This window comes from Hyperolius riggenbachi, chromosome 5, assembly GCF_040937935.1.
Source record: "Hyperolius riggenbachi isolate aHypRig1 chromosome 5, aHypRig1.pri, whole genome shotgun sequence".
Taxonomy (NCBI): Eukaryota; Metazoa; Chordata; class Amphibia; order Anura; family Hyperoliidae; genus Hyperolius; species Hyperolius riggenbachi.
The window spans coordinates 322,805,922-322,824,871 of NC_090650.1; the positions used below are offsets into that span (position 1 = coordinate 322,805,922).

General features: G+C 43.6%; 1 protein-coding gene across 1 annotated transcript in view; it reads left to right on the forward strand.

The window, feature by feature from the left end:
* TTC39C (tetratricopeptide repeat domain 39C) overlaps nt 1-9,002 on the forward strand; it is a 160,809-nt gene extending 151,807 nt beyond the window's left edge. Inside the window, exons 13-14 of the mRNA XM_068237277.1 lie at nt 2,476-2,514; nt 2,626-9,002. Coding sequence (XP_068093378.1) covers nt 2,476-2,514; nt 2,626-2,715 — 129 coding nt within the window. The 3' untranslated portion in view covers nt 2,716-9,002. The remainder of the gene's footprint in view (nt 1-2,475; nt 2,515-2,625) is intronic.
* Nucleotides 9,003-18,950: the final 9,948 nt, after the last annotated feature.

Here is an 18,950-nt window from a genome sequence, read left to right on the forward strand (position 1 = left end):
CTCATATACTGTATGCCTGACGGGGGTGAGGTGGGGGCTTTACCAGTGGAGAACCCCATTCCCCTGTGTTAAACATGATAAAAACACCCACACCAAATGTTTCACACGTTCTTTTCTTATTTAAAGTGAACCAGAGAGGATTCAATATACATACCTGGGGCTTCCTCCAGCCCCATACGCACGGATCGCTCCCACGCCGCCGTCCTCCGCTGCCTGGATCCGCCGCCACCGGGTCCCGTCATTGCCGCGAGTCGGCCGGCGGACGCGGCCAATTCTCCGCATTACAGGGTGCTCTCTCTCCATACAGATACGCATGTGGCTGCTTACTGCGCTGCCGCATGCGTACATGTATGGAGGGAGCCCCTGTGATGCGGACAATTGGCCGCGTCCGCCGGAAGTGACGGGCCCGGTACCGGCGGATCCAGGAAGCTGAGGACGGCGGCGTGGGAGCGATTCAGGCTTATGGAGCTGGAAGAAGCCCCAGGTATGTATAAAATCATTTTCTTTTTTCAACCCCCCGTTCCTCTCTGGTTCCCTTTAATAAAATACAGACCCTGCTTTTAAGATTAACCATTTTAGCCTTTTGGACGTGATTTTCAGGTCCAAAAGGCTGCTGCTGTGCACGCACGCCCCCGTGCCACCTCTGTTAGCTCGGAGATCATAAATGGGAACATTGTTCCCATTCATTGATCTAAGTCCCCGGTAGAATAACTTTTCAGAGGCTGCAGTCTTTCTGGAAAAAAAAATCACGTCCTCCGTGCTCGCTCACAGGATAGAATAACAAAAAATCTCACTGTCGCCATCTTGTAGCCAAATAGTAAAACTACATGCACATACATTTTTATTACAAAAAGAGACAATAAATTACATTTAAAATTAACTGTTTACCTCCCACACCCAAAAAATACCCAAATAAAATTAACTAAAAAAAAAAAACCATAAATAGTTACCTAAGGGTCTGAACTTTTTAATATGCATGTGAAGTGGGTATGCAACTAATATTTTTTAAGTTATAAGCTTGTAAATAGTGATGAACGCAAAACTAAAAAAATGCACCTTTATTTCCAAATAAAATATTGGCGCCATACATTGTGATAGGAACATAATTTTTAAATGGTATAATAACTGGGATAAATGGGCAAATAAAATACGTAGGTTTTAATTATAGTAGCAGGTATTATTTTAAAACTATAATGACCGAAAACTGAGAAATAATGAATTTTTTCAATTTTTTTCTTAATATGCCTGTTAAAATGCATTTAGAAAAAAATAATTCTTAGAAAAATGTACCACCCAAAGAAAGCCTAATTGGTGGCGGAAAAACAAGATATAGATCAATTCATTGTGATAATTAGTGATAAAGTTATTGCCGAATGAATGGGAGGTGAAAATTGCTCGGATGCATAAGGTGAAAAAGGACAGAATGCTGAAGTGGTTACATTTATTATGTCCCATGGTGTCCATTTGAAACTATGACAGATGTCTTCTGTGCAGATGATCAACAAGAATCTAATTTTCCAAATGTTGTTGCAATCGGTGTGCAATTTTGAAATGGGACTAATCCACATCAGCAGTACCTTAATTTGATTGTCCCCTTTCCAAGCTACATACAACTGTTGCATCAACTTGGAAAATGTGCATATTTTTTATCATCTTTAGTCTTCTGTAATGAGCTGCCAGTTTCCTGCCTGCTGCTTGTAGAATATTCACTGCTTGATTGAAGAAGCGGTCTCTGGTGCTCAGATCAGTATCTGTTGCAAGATCCCCATCTTCCTCCACAAAACAACCTCTGAACTGATAGGGATGTCAGTTGTAACTTATTGTATATCAATACAAGAGCAGGGTTTCCCTGAGTTACTAAAGGACACTTTCCTTCTTTGTGTTGTTCATAAGAGTAATTATTTTTTTCCTGAATCCTTGTCTAACTCCAGTTCCTGTTGGCTGAAAATCTATGGTAGAGTTGAATAAAAAGCTAATTTCTGCTGTAAATGGATCTTTGAGTTCAATTTACCTTTCCTGGTAAAGTGAACCTGAAGTAAGAGGAATATGGAGGCTGACATATTTATACCTCTAATACTTTTAGCCATAGAGCCTAAAAAGAATAAAAACATGCAGATCATAGATCCTAAAGAAAGCATGCCGATAAGACGTTTCTGACAAAAATCTGACAGGATTAGCTGCATGCTTGTTTCAGGTGTGATGCCAGAATGTTCAGCAGGATGCCAGGCAACTGGTATTGTTAAGAAGGAAATAAATATGGCAGCCTTCATTTACCTCTCGCTTAAGGTTCCCTTTAAAAAAATAGTGAAAAGTTGAGAAAAAGGTCATTTTACACCTGGAAATACTGACTTCAATCTGCAGTCAGAGTTGAATGATAATTGAAATGAAGTTTAAGATTCTAAGGGGTTCTTAATACTGAATGTTACAGTATGTAGATTACCGTTTATATATATTTTTTTATCTTCTGATTTTCAGACTGTTCCAAAGGGGAAAACATTGCTATTTCAAGCTAAGGTAATATTCATGGTCTACCAACATTGTTATAAGATAATAAAAGGCTTCTCCATGACTATGACAGCTGTCTGAACAATTTTCTGACGCTAACCATCCTTTGTTTGGCTGCAGGAGGACTTCACAGGTTACGACTTTGAGAACAGATTGCACGTACGGATCCATGCAGCCTTAGCCTCTCTAAAGGAAGTGGTTCCTCAGTGACAGCGAGGAGGACTCAACACTTCTCCCTCACACAGGTTTCTGCACAGCAGAGGGCCACAATGGCTGACGGTGGAAGTACAGGTGTCCTCTGTCAAAAGACAGCTTTAGTAAAGCTGAACTGAAACACCCTTTTTTTTTAAAAACCTGAGATGAAAAATTCCCTCTTGGTAACAGTACAGAAAAGACTTTTATACCACATTTGAATTTTCCTCAGAAGTGTTGCAGTGACCTGTAACGTGTCCTATCAACTCTGTGTCAGGCATGACAAGACCCAAGCCACAGTACCCCTTCCTGTAGCCTTCATCTGCCTGTGTTACCTTCTGTTCCTGTTGGGGCTGTACACATCACATGGCCGTATTTAACGTGTGAAATGTTAATGTCCGCAAACTGGGATTCTGAGACCATTAAGCGTTACCCACTTCTTAAAGTACAAAATACTCTAGTAAGAAAGGTAGACAGAAGTCCATCAGCAGAGTCACCTAGGTTTAATTTTCCTTCACTCTTCATGATCAGAATCACAGGATCAAGGCTATAACTCAGCGACACTGGGTCCATGGTTGGAATCCAAGGGCACTATCTGCATGTAGTTTGAAAGTTTTCCCTGTGTCTGTGTGGGTTTCCTCCAGGCACTCAGTTTTCCTCCCACATCCCAAAAACATGCTGATAAATTAACTGGCTTCCCCTAAAAATGTGCCCTGAACTATGATGGATATACTACCATGATAAGGATTCGATTACAAGCCACTCTGAGGGACAATTGGTGACCGGCTTGTATACTCTAAAGCAGAAGAAGCTAGTACTAAATAATAACTTACACAAGCTACTGGGGCCCTCTGCACCATCACCACAAGAATGAGCTGTCTACTGCAGCATACTATATGGCCATACAGCTTATGCTAGAGATATCTTTAGCAGCTCAAATGTCCTGAGATATAGCATAGATCATGTTGCTCTGATTGTGGAACAGATGATGGTATTCCTGCCTTACTGAAGACCAGACCACAACCTTTTAATTTGGGTTGTTGTTAACTTCTAAGACTTTTACTTAATTGTAGTGTTGGTTTTAATGTGATTGAGAAACACAGTGGTGACTATACACTTGAAGCACGCTGAAAGTACTTGAAGATTTCTTTGAAATCAGTAGGGGCTGGTGTGATTTTTAGTAGTGGATGTTATATTGGTATCTCGACAATTTTATAGGCATCCCCACACCCCTGTGTTGTAACGGATCACTTATCCTAGTTCATTCTCCACAGCAGTTTCTGGATAATGTGTGTGAAAATGCACACAATACAAAACGATTTTTTATGCTTTGAAAAGCAGTGTTGTGTTTTATACCTGCATTGTGGCACAGGCATTATGCAACACGCATTGTGTGAGCTTAGCCTTAGACATTATACAGGCATTGGAATTTGCAGGGGCTGAACTGAATATGTGGGAGCTGCCAATTAAGCTGAAGTTGACAACCAACCTGTCTGCTAATGAATTAACAGCTCTTAATCCTCTTTGCCCACCACAAAGTTCTGGTTCAGCTGCTGCAAATTCTGATTCCTATGGAACAAAAAATGTCCATATTAAAAATGTCCAGGTTACATTTTTGGCATCTCTTCCATGGACTTTGTGCATAGATTCAGCCACTGAAAGGGTGTACGGCTATAATCTCCTCTCACAACTTGGTTTTGGCATAACCCCACCCCTGAGGGACCTGTACAAGAAGAACATCCAAAAGAAATTCAGGTGGTGGACAGGAACGTGTCCTGCTTGGCAATCAAACCTGGCACTATAGTGTTGCCATTGTGAGAATGTTAGCCTCTTGGCCGCCATGCTTTATTTGTATATGCACAGTGATCAGGAAGGTAGGTGTGAGCTCTGAAGCAGAGTATTTTGTACATTATGGACTGGGTTACGCTGTAGAGTACACTCTGAATATAGACCATTGCAAAGAGGAAAAGCTTTATTTATTAGGGCTCACCAGGGCTGGAGAACATAAAACAATGTAAGTTCACATCAGGCCTGCAATGGATGTGTTAAAAATAATCTAATGGCAAATGTATGAAAATCTCATCTGTGTCATATCAGACTACAGTATTGTGGGGCTGTAATCATGTGCACGTGTGCTGCATGCTGTCCCTCCACAGTAACATATGTGTCACTAGCGTGCATGCTTTTGCCACAACTGCACAGCATCGGACTGTCTCTCCAGGGATCGATGTTGATCCCTGCCGGGCAACAGTTCTTGTACCGGTGTACGAGGTTTAAGGTTCCAGCAGCTGCCACAATGAGCTGATATGATACATGTGAAGGCTGCAGTCTTTTGCCACCAAAGAGCAGATCATTTGTAATAAACGCATCAGGTTTGCAGAATCACTTGTGTTCGCCAACACTTCCAGCCCTGGAGTGCCTTAGTGAGTGAAGCTCAGCAGACAGGTTGTCCTCACAGCACTCTATAATACGGCACTTTTAGCTTCCCCCACCCCGATCTAGACTATGCTAAGCAACTTAGGACTTAGAATTTTTTGTGTTATTTATTTAATAGTTAATAATGAGGATGTCCCAACATTCCTGTGCAGATTCCAGAATATTTTCTTTTATTTATTTTACTTGGCAAAACATTCATCTAGGATTAGACTAGGATCATAGACTTCATAATGGAGATAGGTAGAGGTAAGTTTTACTTTAAAATTACTGCGCAAACATGAAAAAGGAATGTTGGCTTATGGCAGTTTTGCTACAATGATATTCAGGGCCCAGTGCCACAGCCCCTCCTAGTGTGTGAGATTTTACATTACTGCAACAGGAGAGAGAAAAAAAATCTACAAAACTCAATTTATTGGCTGCATATATTCTAGTGACTAGTCGAAGCTTTCCAGAATACGTTCTCTTTGTCGGCTGTGGTGCCTTACAGAAGATAAGACTTTGGAAAACATTTCCAGATCCTCCTCTCCTGTCTGTTCAACAAATACCCAACCTGACATCAGCCACGCTCTGTAGAGCCACTAAAGTTATCAACTATATTGACACTTTTCTAGCACTGCCCATGGCCACCACACTACAGTATATGCTGCCTGTAAAACACACACACATAGAGAAGACCACACAACAATATCAAAACAGTCAATGAAAGTGACGGCGCTGAAGGCTAGTAAAAGGCAATATAGTAAATACAGCTACAGTACTATTGCTTCTGTACATACTTGAAAAGCGGTTTTGTTCAAATTCAGGGATATTTCCATTCTTGTCCATCTGAACGACATGCCACATGATTTGTTTCATGTATGTTCATAATGTGGGGTGTTCATGCTATATTTATTTTGATTTCTGGAATGGTGTTTTTCCATTTTAACTGCACTTTTTAGGTTACCCTTCTGTATTCATTAAAAAGATACTATTTATTTGAACCTTTCTTTTTCTCCCCAGTAATAATGGCAAGGCAGTAGAGATTGGAAAAGACATGCGGAGGATTCAGAAATATATGCAAATATATGCAGCTTGAAAGTGGACCAATCAGGTGCAGCAGCAATTATTAGCATGTCACTGACCATCCCATCCCTACAGGGCGATATGTAGTCCTATAAATAGTAATTCTATGAATATCATCTGGGTCCTTCCTTTTTGTCCTCCCCCAATACTTGTTCATAGTTGGGAAATGTACATCTAACAGTTCCTACAAAGTAGGATCCTTAGTAAAATAAATAAATAAAGTGGTTTGCCACAAAAAAAATCATCAGAAAAATCACGTCGTGGGTATGGACCTTAAAGAGATCCTGAGTCAAATGGGGTAAAATAATTGATAGTTACCTGGGGCTTCCTCCAGCCCATGACCACCGTTGCCTTCCTCACCATCCCCAGGGTGGCTCAGTTTGCCTGCTGTCGGCCCCGGTAATCGTTCAGTGACTTCTGTGCGCCCATCGCATTCTGTGCAGTTAGTTCCTGGCAACAGGTGCGCCTGGCTGGGCATGCACAGAAGAGCTCAACTGACATGACTGAACAAGGATTACCGGGGCTGACAGCAAGCGAATGGAGCCACCTGGGAAGATGGTGAGGGAAGCACCAATTATTTTGCACAATTTGTCTCAGGTTCTCTTTAAGTCCATCATGTCATTACAGACAGACAATTTAATTGCAACATGTGGCAATTATATTCCTTATATGGGGCTTCCACATAGAGTGTGGTGCAGTAGGTTGCAAACTGGGAACGCATGTGTTTACAGCATCAGTAAAGTATACGTTTATTGCACTTCACTGTATAGTCCTACCGCACATCATACAGTACAACTTTTTGATTGCGTTGTGGTGCAATTGTATCACAATGGAAAAAACCCAAAACATTTGCTGTTGGAAGCTATGTTTATTCAACTAGAGACCTCTGGTGTTTAATTCAGTTACAACAGCCACAAGCATTGAGGGCTGGCAATAGTTAAACTTGCCAGGCTATGCAAGAAAGACCCCGCTCAAACATCACTTTATTGTCCTACCATTCTTTTCACCTAATTCAGTTAGTGATTTCTAATATGGGAGGCGTTCAATGACAGAAATCAAGGCAGATGACCCTTCTACTTATCAGCCACTGTATCCTTGTGATACCATGGTGGGTTGTTTTGTTGTTTTTTGCTCCAATATTTTAAATTTTAACTACATTTTTTACATTAATTTAAAAACAAAATCTATAAAAATCCCCACCATGCCGCCATTAACCCCTTATCCCCATGTAGGCTGGTATAGGTAGAACAGCTGAGCCAGCCAGCATGGGGCTTCACTGCCTAAACAATACCTGCCCACATGGTTAATGACATGGGAGGGCTTTGCAAGAGAGAGGCCAAAACAAATCTCCTTTCTGCAAAACGGTCTTGTTCATTTCAAGAACATGCTAAGGTAGGAGAGGATAACAAGACCTATGGAGATAGAGTTGCAAGCCCCAGGTGTTGGAAGATCGCCAGATGCCCACCTGCTCCACTACACTACTGCCTCAATTGGCAAGGAACCGGTGGTAATCCCCCCAAGGAAGATTCTCATTGGTCAGATCATTGATGAAATAAGAACTAACAGATGATTTTGCTGAAGCTTTATTCTCTCCATAATAAAGTACATTAATAGTACAATCAAAGGTTTCTTCTAATTCCACCTGGGTTTCCTATTGGTCTGTTGAACTGCCAAATAAGAATCTTTTCGTGGATGAGGTGGTTTCGCAGTAAGAGGCAATAATCTTTGTCCCCTTCTTGCACAGCACAGATCATGCTGTTCCAGTAGTAGAAGCCCCATGCAGACCCACTCATTTGTTCTGGCAATACCAGCATGCATGAGGTTCAAATAGATAAATGAGGTTCAAAGGATTCCAAATTTACTTTTTTTTTACAAAAAAGTTATCAAAGATGTACACAATTTGTTAAAACATTTTTTTTTTTTACAAAAACGGGGGAAAGAATAGTGAAGAACTGAGGGGATAAGTGATATCGGGTGGTGCTGAAGATTGCGTCGCAATAGAAATCACTCAGCATTAGGAAGATGTTTTTAGTCAAATTACTAAGTCGATTAGTTTCCGGGACCATAAAACTAGAACTCATACAGGCATTGCAACCGTCACAACAATTGAATTTGCCAGTAACAGGTGTGTAATGCAATAAAATTGCTTGCAGAGATTTCTTCCCTTGTAATGGTATCAGGCCCATGGAGACTACCACTGCTGACTGCCTGACAGGAAATCAGGTCCTCTGGCTATGATACAAACAAGCATGGAGATCAGTCACAGGAAACACCTGACTGGCATCATTCAGGAAGTCCATAGCAGCAGCCCCTATATGGTTACCCCCATGCCAGATTTCCTTTCAGTTGAAATGTGCTACTTTGGCACAAAATAGGAGGAAGTTACTTGAATTTTTTTTTTCTTTGGATACTTTGACCAAAATTTCATTTCTTAAATGTGTTGGTAAAATGTTTTTTCAGATGAGTTACTATTGTCTTCTGACAGCTTTAATACATACTTGTGTTGTTTCACTAGGTAGTATTGCCTCCATTAGATTGTGCCTGTGATGAGAACAGTCAGTTGGTACTGGGTTGCTATGGGTAACAGCCTCGGAGGCATAGTCTAATAACAATAAAGTAGTACAAAGTACACCTGCCAGTAGATGACCTTTTTCTGCTGTCCATCAATTATTGTTCGGTTTCCATTACTTACAGTTCAGTCATGAATTTAGATGTTACAGAAAACTTAGCGTATTTACTGTGGTGTAATAATAAAGAACTTGCACTTTTATATTTCTGAAAAGAGAATAAAAGGAAACAGCTCTTAATTTGTGTCCTGGATTTATTGCAGTCATTTATTTATAAAATGCTATTCTGCACTTTCTGGGATTATCCGAACTAGTGTGTCTCTTGGCTTACTCAGGGTTCTGCATGTCATTTGATTATGGAGTCTAATAGCATTGCCTTTTTAAAACTAAAGGTAAATACAAGGGATCACTTCACTTGCCCAAATTATAGAAAAGGATTAAGATGAAATTGGGCTCTAGGCAAGATAGTTTTGCTCACCACTGATGATCAGCTGGCTTCTGTAGATTTGGTGGGAGCCCCCTAGACTCTCTCCAGGCAACTGCCTAGGTTTGCCTTGTGGATGATCCAGCTGTGAAAAGATAGCATTCATCATACGCCACTTCAGAACAGTGGGTGGAGCTATGCAGATCAATCCATTTCACCTTTGTGAGCCAAGCATGCACTCAGTCACTAGTTTACAGCACACCAAAAGGCCTCAACTTCACAGAATCATTCATCCAACTCGCATACAGTAGTTCCATAACAGCAGTGCAAGGCGTGGATTTAGACAATTCTGTGGCCCTTATTTAACCTCCCTGGCGGTATGGACGAGCTGAGTTCGTCCAGCAAAAACTTGCAAAAAACGTTAATGACGAGCTGAGCTCGTCCATGCCGACAGGGAGATTTCCTGTTTCTCTGCCCCGCCGGCTGCATTTTTTTCTCATCAGAGGGATTCCCCAGGATGGCTGGATGCCTGACTGCACGCTGTGGGTAGCGATCTGTGCTACCCACAGCGTGCAGAACAAGCATCCAGCCACCCTAGGGAATCCCTGGGCAGCCAGCGGGGCAGGGAATGTGCGGGGTTCCCCCCTGTATGCGGAGGCTATGTGGGCGGGGGGATCCCCCTTCTATGGTGGCTGTTGCGGGTGGCCTATTCCCCCCTCCCTCCCGATCTCTCCCCCCCCTCCCCCCCCTCTAAGCCCGTGGAGTAAATAGTTGTACTCACCAGAGGGCTTTCTCCAGCGACGCAGCAGCACTTCCTCCTCCATCTCCGAAGTCCCGGTCTCTGTACAGTTACATTACGAGGCTTGGTGACGTCACCAAGCCTCGTAATGTAACTATACAGAGAACGAGACTTCGGAGATGGAGGAGGAAGTGCTGCTGCGTCGCTGGAGAAAGCCCTCTGGTGAGTACAACTATTTACTCCACGGGCTTAGAGGGGGGGGGGGGAGGAGATCGGGAGGGGGAGATCGGGAGGGAGGGGGGAATAGGCCACCCGCAACAGCCACCATAGAAGGGGGATCCCCCCACCCGCACAGAGGGGGATCCCCGCCCGCAACAGCCAGCATAGAAGGGGGATCCCCCCACCCGCACAGAGGGGGATCCCCCCCGCCCACATAGCCTCCGCATACAGGGGGAACCCCGCACATTCCCTGCCCCGCTGGCTGCCCAGGGATTCCCTAGGGTGTGCTTGTTCTGCACGCTGTGGATAGCACAGATAGCTACTCACAGCGTGCTAGGAGGGGGGGGGGGACCGGGAGGAAGACATCTGGCTACCTATAAATCTGGCTAAACACCTGGCTCACTATACATCTGGCTAAACACCTGGCTCGCTATACATCTGGCTAACTATACCTTGCTGCACATCTGGCTAACTATACCTGGCTGCACATCTGGCTAACTATACCTGGCTGCACATCTGGCTAACTATACATCTAGCTAACTATACCTGGCTGCACATCTGGCTAACTATACCTGGCTGCACATCTGGCTAACTATACATCTGGCTAACTATACCTGGCTGCACATCTGGCTAACTTTACATCTGGCTAACTATAACTGGCTATACCTGGCTACACATCTGGCTAACTATACATCTGGGTCTTATACTCACCATTGGCATGCTGATCCCTCGTCGCGTACCTCTGATAGCTTCCCCAGTGTCTTCTTCCATGTCCCTTGGCGGATTTTGCTTCTCCCTCGGCGATCACATGTCCCCCATTGATCGGCGTATATGACACCAGGGTCACACAGCGTCATCAACATCTTGCAGAAAACACTGTTGTTTTTTAAATTGAATTCAATACAATAACCTGTATTGAATTCAATATAAAAAAAAAATTGGTTGCAAAAAAAAATGGTTGCAAATTATTGGAAATTAATTGAAACACTTTTTGAACGGAAATCCTGGGGAAACTGAACGCCAGGGTGGTTAATGTATTCTTTTTCTTAGGAGATAACTTTTCATAGTCTCTTCAGAATAACCTTTAAGCACTTTGCTATTGAGAAAGTGTCAGTAGGTGTAAAAGTTATACTGTATTAAAATTATTTTGGGTATTTTCTTGCTTCCTGGTGGGCGAAAGACTTTGATTGGGCTTCATGCACAAGAGTGCAGTAATATTGCTGTGTACAGACAGTGCACACCAATATTACCCTTACAGCACTGTGTGCTGCGAGTTACACTGTTAACAACACTCGTTACCGTAGCAATGGTCATGCTAATGGTGGCAACGTTCACACTTCTTAACCACTTGAGGACCACAGTGATTAACCCCCCCTAAAGACCAGGCACATTATTGTGAAAATGGCCACTGCAGCTTTAAGGCCAAGCTGCAGGGCCGCACAACACAGCACACAAGTGATTTCCTTCCCCCCACCACCAACAGAGCTCTCTGTTGGTGGGGTCTGATCACCCCCAGGTTTGTTTGTTTGTTTATAAACAAACATTTGCTGTGTCTTTTATAATTTTTTTTTTTTAATATAAAAATTACCCTCCCTCCCCCTATCTGCCTATCACAGGCAAAATCAAGTCCAGAATACCAATTTTTCTGACTGATTGTAACAATTCAAAAATCTGACCAATGTACCTCAAAACCTATGTTCAATTTTTCCCCAATCACAAATAAAATAATTGAAAGCTCAGAAAAAAAATGATTGGAACTGTACATGAAAACAAAGAAAAGCTCTCGATTTTTCAGGACAACCGATCGTAATTATCGAATTGGTGAAAAATTGGATCTTTTATTTGTACAGTGTGTGGCCACCTTTAGGATGCATACACACATGCAATTATGATTGGCCAATCATTGACCAATTTTACCACCTTTACTTAGTATGACAAACTTTGAATACTATGAACAGATTGTGTATGTAAGCTCACATAATATATGGAAGTGGTAGAATTGGACAATCATTGGCTAATCAAAATGGGATGTGTGTACCAGGCTTTAAAGTGTACCTGAGTGGACATGTGACATGAGATAACCGTGTACGTCCAGTGCCTTTCCTGCATAGAACTGGGCTGTTTTCTTTTTCTGCCTGTAAGAGTTAAAGGGAACCTAAAGTGAGTAAAATTATTTAAAATAAAGACATGACGTAGCTACAAATGAATGTTACATACTAACCTCACTGTCAGTTTCTCTCAGAGGCTCACCATTTTCTTCTTCTTCTTACAGTGTTCCCTTCCAGTTCTGATAATATTTTGTCAGAACTGAAATATACCAGTTGCTGTCAGTTACAACTGAATGTGCAAGGTAATGTACATGTTTCCCTATGGCTCAAGTGGGTGATATTACAGTTTAACAGTGTGCTGATCAGGAAGCTGTTATGGGGTAATGGCCATTTTCAAAATGGAGGGTGGAGAATTCCATTGATCACAGTGGAGAAATGAGACGAAGGAGAGGGGAAAGGGATTGAGGAGTAGACTACACAGGAGGCAAGTATGACCTGTGTATGGTTATTTTGACTTTTTATTTTCAGTTCAGGTTCACTTTAAGCATTCAGGTACAAAGTGTCATTCAGGTGCAAGTGACAGTTTCTCGCTCTAGTTTGGATCTAGTCAGACTACAGGATAACCCTCACTGATTAATAAAAATGCCAAGTTTTATTCCCAGTAACAAGCTAAAAATTAGGCACTCCACAGCATCACCTGTTGATTTTTGATTTTGTCTTTCCACAGCACCGAGTTCTAGATAGGAAAATGAATTGAAATTAGTTTGCTTGAGGTAGCAACATGCCAAAATAAGCTGTGAAAACAAAATCAGAATGCAGTAGAGTAATTTATCCGGCACAAGTGGAGATTGCCTGATGCCAGATATGCGTGTTTGCCAAACACCCCCTACTCCCCTGACACCCCCCCCCCCCCCCCCTTCATATCGCCCTGTAGAAACAACTTACAAATCTTCCAGGCACCAATCTTCTTCAGGGCTTGTTTCCACTGTTGTGGTGCGGAATCGCCTGGATTCCACCGTGGACGAAATCGCATGCGGATGCGTTTCCGCATGCGGATTTCCCCGCGATTTCGCATGGCAAGGAGCCAGGCGAATTTAACCATGTCACTGCCTGTGTAAAGCTCCATAGCATTACATGCGAAATCGCGGGGAAATCCGCATGACAAAGCCGCATGCGATTTCCCTATTAAAAGCATTGCGGGCGATTCGCCCACATTCCTGCCGCACGCCAAAACACCCCCGCACGACGCACAAGTGGAAACAATCCCATCCACTTGTACTGCTTTGCCTGGAGCCATACACAGCAGAGCTGCTGGGAGTAGCAGGAGTGAAGAGGACTGGCAACTGGGGGATTTGTAAGTGGTTACTGCTGTGCATCGAACATAAAGATAAAAGAAAAAGGAGGTTTGAGGGGCATGTGTCACAGATCACCAACAACTCACTAATAGGCCCATATGCAATTAGCTTTTTCTCCTGAGTTTTCTCCTAGGTGATATTTGTAAACATGTTCATAAAATTCCTTTTAAGCCACCAGAAAGCAAGAAAAACACTCAAAATAATTTTGATATTACTTTCTCACCTACTTTTTGGTCCTTTTTTAGATGAAAAGTGCTGGGAAGTTATTTTAAATTGTAGATGCAAAATTATCTCCTAGGAGAAAACTCAGGTGAAAAAGTGAATTGCATATGGCCCATAAAGTGAAAAAGTACAAAATTAATATTATGGTTAATGAGAATAAATCTCGCTTCAGAGCTCATAGTTAGCAGGGGCATGCGTGCCCCTGCTAAAACACCGCTATCCCGCGGCTAAACGGGGGTCCCTTCACCCCCCCCCCCCTGCAAAATCAACGATCAACTTGGTCGTAAATTTTGCTCTCCCTGCAGGCAGGGCTAACGGCTGCAGCCCTGCCTCTCAGCGCATCGCCGCCTCTCCCCCGCCCCTCCCCCGCCCCTCTCAGTGAAGGAAGACAGAGGGGCAGGGGGGAGGCGGAGGTACGCGGCTGATAGACGCGCAGGAGGCAGGGCTGTGGCGGTTAGCCCTGCCCCAATGCGTAAGCGCTCCCCCGCTGCACGGAGGGGATTTGAGGGATCAGGGACCCCCGTTAGGCCGCGGGACAGCGGCGTTTTAGCAGGGGCACATGTGCCCCTGCTATCTATGAGGTCTGAAGCGAGATTTATTCACGCTTCAGACTCTCTTTAACCACTTGAGGACCTAGGGCTTTACCCCCTTAAGGACCGGCCACTTTTTTTCCATTCAGACCACTGCAGCTTTCACGGTTTATTGCTCGCTCATACACCCTACCACCTAAATGAATTTTGGCTCCTTTTCTTGTCACTAATAAAGCTTTCTTTTGGTGCTATTTGATTGCTCCTGCGATTTTTACTTTTTATTATATTCATCAAAAAAGACATGAATTTTGGCAAAAAAATGATTTTTTTTTTACTTTCTGTGCTGACATTTTTCAAATAAAGTAAAATTTCTGTATACATGCAGCGCGAAAAATGTGGACATGTTTTTGATAAAAAAAACCCCATTCAGTGTATATTTATTGGTTTGGGTAAAAGTTATAGCGTTTACAAACTATGGTGCAAAAAGTGAATTTTCCCATTTTCAAGCATCTATGACTTTTCTGACCCCCTGTCATGGTTCATGAGGGGCGAGAATTCCAGGATAGTATAAATACCCCCCAAATGACCCCATTTTGGAAAGAAGACATCCCAAAGTATTCACTGAGAGGCATGGTGAGTTCATAGAAGATATTATTTTTTGTCACAAGTAAGCGGAAAATGACACTTTGTGAGAAAAAAAAAAAAGTTTCCATTTCTTCTAACTTGCGACAAAAAAAAAATGAAATCTGCCACGGACTCACCATGCCCCTCTCTGAATACCTTGAAGTGTCTACTTTCCAAAATTGGGTCATTTGTGGGGTGCGTTTACTGTCCTGGCATTTTGGGGGGTGCCTAATTGTAAGCACCCCTGTAAAGCCTAAAGGTGCTTATTGGACTTTGGACCCCTTAGCGCAGTTAGGCTGCAAAAAAGTGCCACACATGTGGTATTGCCGTACTCGGGAGTAGTATAATGTGTTTTGGGGTGTATTTTTACACATGCCGATGCTGGGTGGGAGAAATATCTCTGTAAATGACAATTTTTTAATTTTTTTTACACACAATTGTCCATTTACAGAGATCTTTCTCCCACTCAACATGGGTATGTGTAAAAATACATCCCAAAACAGATTATACTACTTCTCCCGAGTACGGCAATACCACATGTGTGGCACTTTTTTGCACCCTAACTGCGCTAAGGGGCCCAAAGTCCAATTAGCACTATTAGGATTTCACAGGTCATTTTGAGAAATTTCATTTCAAGACTACTCCTCACGGTTTAGGGCCCCTAAAATGCCAGGGCAGTATAGGAACCCCACAAATGACCCCATTTTAGAAAGGAGACACCCCAAGGTATTCCGTTAGAAGTACGGTGAGTTCATAGAAGATTTTATTTTTTGTCACAAGTTAGCGGAAAATGACACTTTGTGAAAAAAAAACCTATAAAAATCAATTTCCGCTAACTTGTGACAAAAAATAAAATCTTCTATGAACTCACCGTACTACTAACGGAATACCTTAGGGTGTCTTCTTTCTAAAATGGGGTCATTTGTGGGGTTCCTATACTGCCCTGGCATTTTAGGGGCCCTAAACCATGAGGAGTAGTCTTGAAACGAAATTTCTCAAAATGACCTGTGAAATCCTAATAGTGCTAATTGGACTTTGGGCCCCTTAGCGCAGTTAGGGTGCAAAAAAAGTGCCACACATGTGGTATCGCCGTACTCGGGAGAAGTAGTACAATGTGTTTTGGGGTGTATTTTTACACATACCCATGCTGGGTGGGAGAAATAACTCTGTAAATGGACAATTGTGTGTAAAAAAATCAAAAGATTGTCATTTACAGAGGTATTTCTCCCAGCCAGCATGGGTATGTGTAAAAATACACCCCAAAACACATTGTACTACTTCTCCCGAGTACGGCGTTACCTCATGTGTGGCACTTTTATGCACCCTAACTGCGCTAAGGGGCCCAAAGTCCAATGAGTACCTTTAGGCTTTACAGGGGCGCTCAAAATTTAGCACCCCACCCACTTGCCAGGACAGTTAACAAACCCCACAAATGACCCCATTTTGGAAAGAATACATAACAAGGTATTCCATGAGGGGAATGGTGAGGTCATTGAAAATTTTATTTTTTGTCACAAGTTAACGGAAAATGACACTTTGTAAAAAAAAATAAAATAAATAAATTCTGCTAACTTGTGACAAAAACTAAAATCTTCTATGAACTCACCGTGCACCTCACATAATACTTTAGGGTGTCCTCTTTCCAAAATGGGGTCATTTGTGGAGTCTGTCCTGGCATATTAGGGTCTTTGCAATCATTACATGTATGGCCAGTATTAGGAGTTTCTGCTATACTCCTTATATTGGGTATATGGGTAATGCACTCTGGGCTGAAAGGAAAAATGAACGGCAAACATACCTTGCTCCTCATCAATGGCAGATCTTCCTCCACATCAATGGCAGTGATAACCTCAGGAGAGAGACACCCCGTGCCACCCTGCACTCAGGGTGAGCCACCAACTTATGTGACTGGGCCTCAGAACTTTAGTATACAGCATTATGCCTGTAGGATACAGCAATATGCCTGCCAATAGAGAGGACTCTGTGTGGCATTAAAGCATCATCATAGGCCCAAAGTAAATCACATATAAACCGGGAGTGTCCACACTCAAGGGAAATTCAAACATGCCGTCTTATATCGCCAACCCAGGACAGATCAGCAATATCAAGCATGGAAACCGATCCTTCTTCCGACTTTTATGCTTACCCGTTTGGTTTTCAAGCTTACCTCTCCTCTCCCTGCGACAATGTGCGAAAGACCACTGAGTGTGTGCCTACTCCTGTGTCTCTAGTTCCCTAGGTTCTAATAGTGTACCTGCTCGTGGTACCTCTCAAAACACTCCTCTACGCATAGGCCAGGGTGGTCAGGACATTTGGGACAATAAAAAACGGCGTCAGTCCTTCTTCTAGCACTGCTGCAGACACGACAACGTTTTCTTCGGATGCGTTGACCTGGGGTACTCGGAATCTGATACCCGTAATGCCTTCCATGCAATCGGCTACTTGCATCTGGGGGGGGGGGGGGACCCTGACACCTCCTGGATACAGGATGTCCAGAACGATCTGTTCCTGAAATTGAAGGAAAGATCCAGTTCTCCCAGCCTTACTGTAGAGAACAAAGCTGTTGTATACTGCCAATTGAATCAGATAAAAATACACTTTCTTATACCAGCGTCTTGTTTTCCGGGTAACTAAATAGGGCGCTAACCTCTGGTCATTGAAGTCCACCCCTCCCATGTTGACATTATATTCGTGGACGACAAGGGGCTTTTCAATGATCGCAGTTGCCCGTTGAATTTGGACTGTCGTGTCTGTGTGAATGGTGGACAGAAAGTAAACGTCTCTCTTGTCCCTCCATTTCACCGCGAGCAGGTCTTCAGTACGCAAGGCCGCCCTCTGCCCCCGTTCAAGTCTGGTGGTAACGAGCCATTGGGGGAAGCCCTGGCGACTAGGCCGCGCAGTGCCACAGCATCGGATTCCTTCTAACTTTAAGTGCTGAAAGAGGGCCACACTTGTGTAATAATTGTCCACAAAAAGATGGTACCCCTTCCGGAACAAGGGTGACACCAAGTCCCACACAACCTTTCCACTGCTCCCCAGGTAGTCAGGGCATCCGACCGGCTCCAATTTTGAGTCTTTTCCCTCATAGACCCTAAAACGACATGTATAGCCTGTGGCCCTTTTACAGAGCTTATACAGTTTCAACCCATACCGGGCTCGCTTGCTTGGGATGTACTGTTTGATGCCAAGGCGCCCGGTAAAGCGTAAGAGGGACTCGTCTACGCAAATGTTCTGTTCAGGGATAAAAGCATCTGCAAATGTTGATGACAGGTGGTCTATGAGGGGCCGAATTTTGTGGAGCCGGTCATAAGCAGGGTGGCCCTTTTCATGACAGGTTTCGTCGTCGTTGAAGTGCAGGAAGCGCAGGATGGACTCAAATCGTGTCCTGGACATGGCAGCAGGGTACAAGGGAACATGATTTACTGGGTTCGTAGACCAATACGACCGCAGTACATTCTGTTTCATTAGTCCCAAGTGAAGGATAAGGGCCAAAAAGATTTTAATGTCGGAAACTTGGACTAGTTTCCACCGGAAAGGCTGGGCATACATGCTCTCCGGGTGCTCGGTGATAAATTGTGTGGCTTTACGGTTGGTCTCAACCACAATTAAGTCCAAGAGAACCTGGGTGATGAACAGCTGCAAAAAGTCTAGGGCCGTTCCTAGATGAGCTGTCGCCACCTGGACTCCAGACTGGGCGGTGAAAGGGGGCACTACGGGTGCGGCGGAATCAGGGGATTGCCAATCTGGTTGTGCCAGCACCTCTGGGAGTCTATGGGTACTACGGGCCTGTCTTCTTCTTGGTGGCTGCGACGGGGGTACTACTGCACTTGCCACCGTACCAGTTTCAACTTCCTTGCTGACGCTCACCACTTCGCCAGGGTCTACAGAAGTACTGATACGAAGTCCGGGAGATGCTGCGCTGCTGGTGCCTGCCTCACCAAGAAAACTATCAACAGCGCTAGCACCACCCTGCTGCCCTTAAGGCGGATCCTGCGCCACCTGCGGTCTAACGACTTGGGGTCTGGTC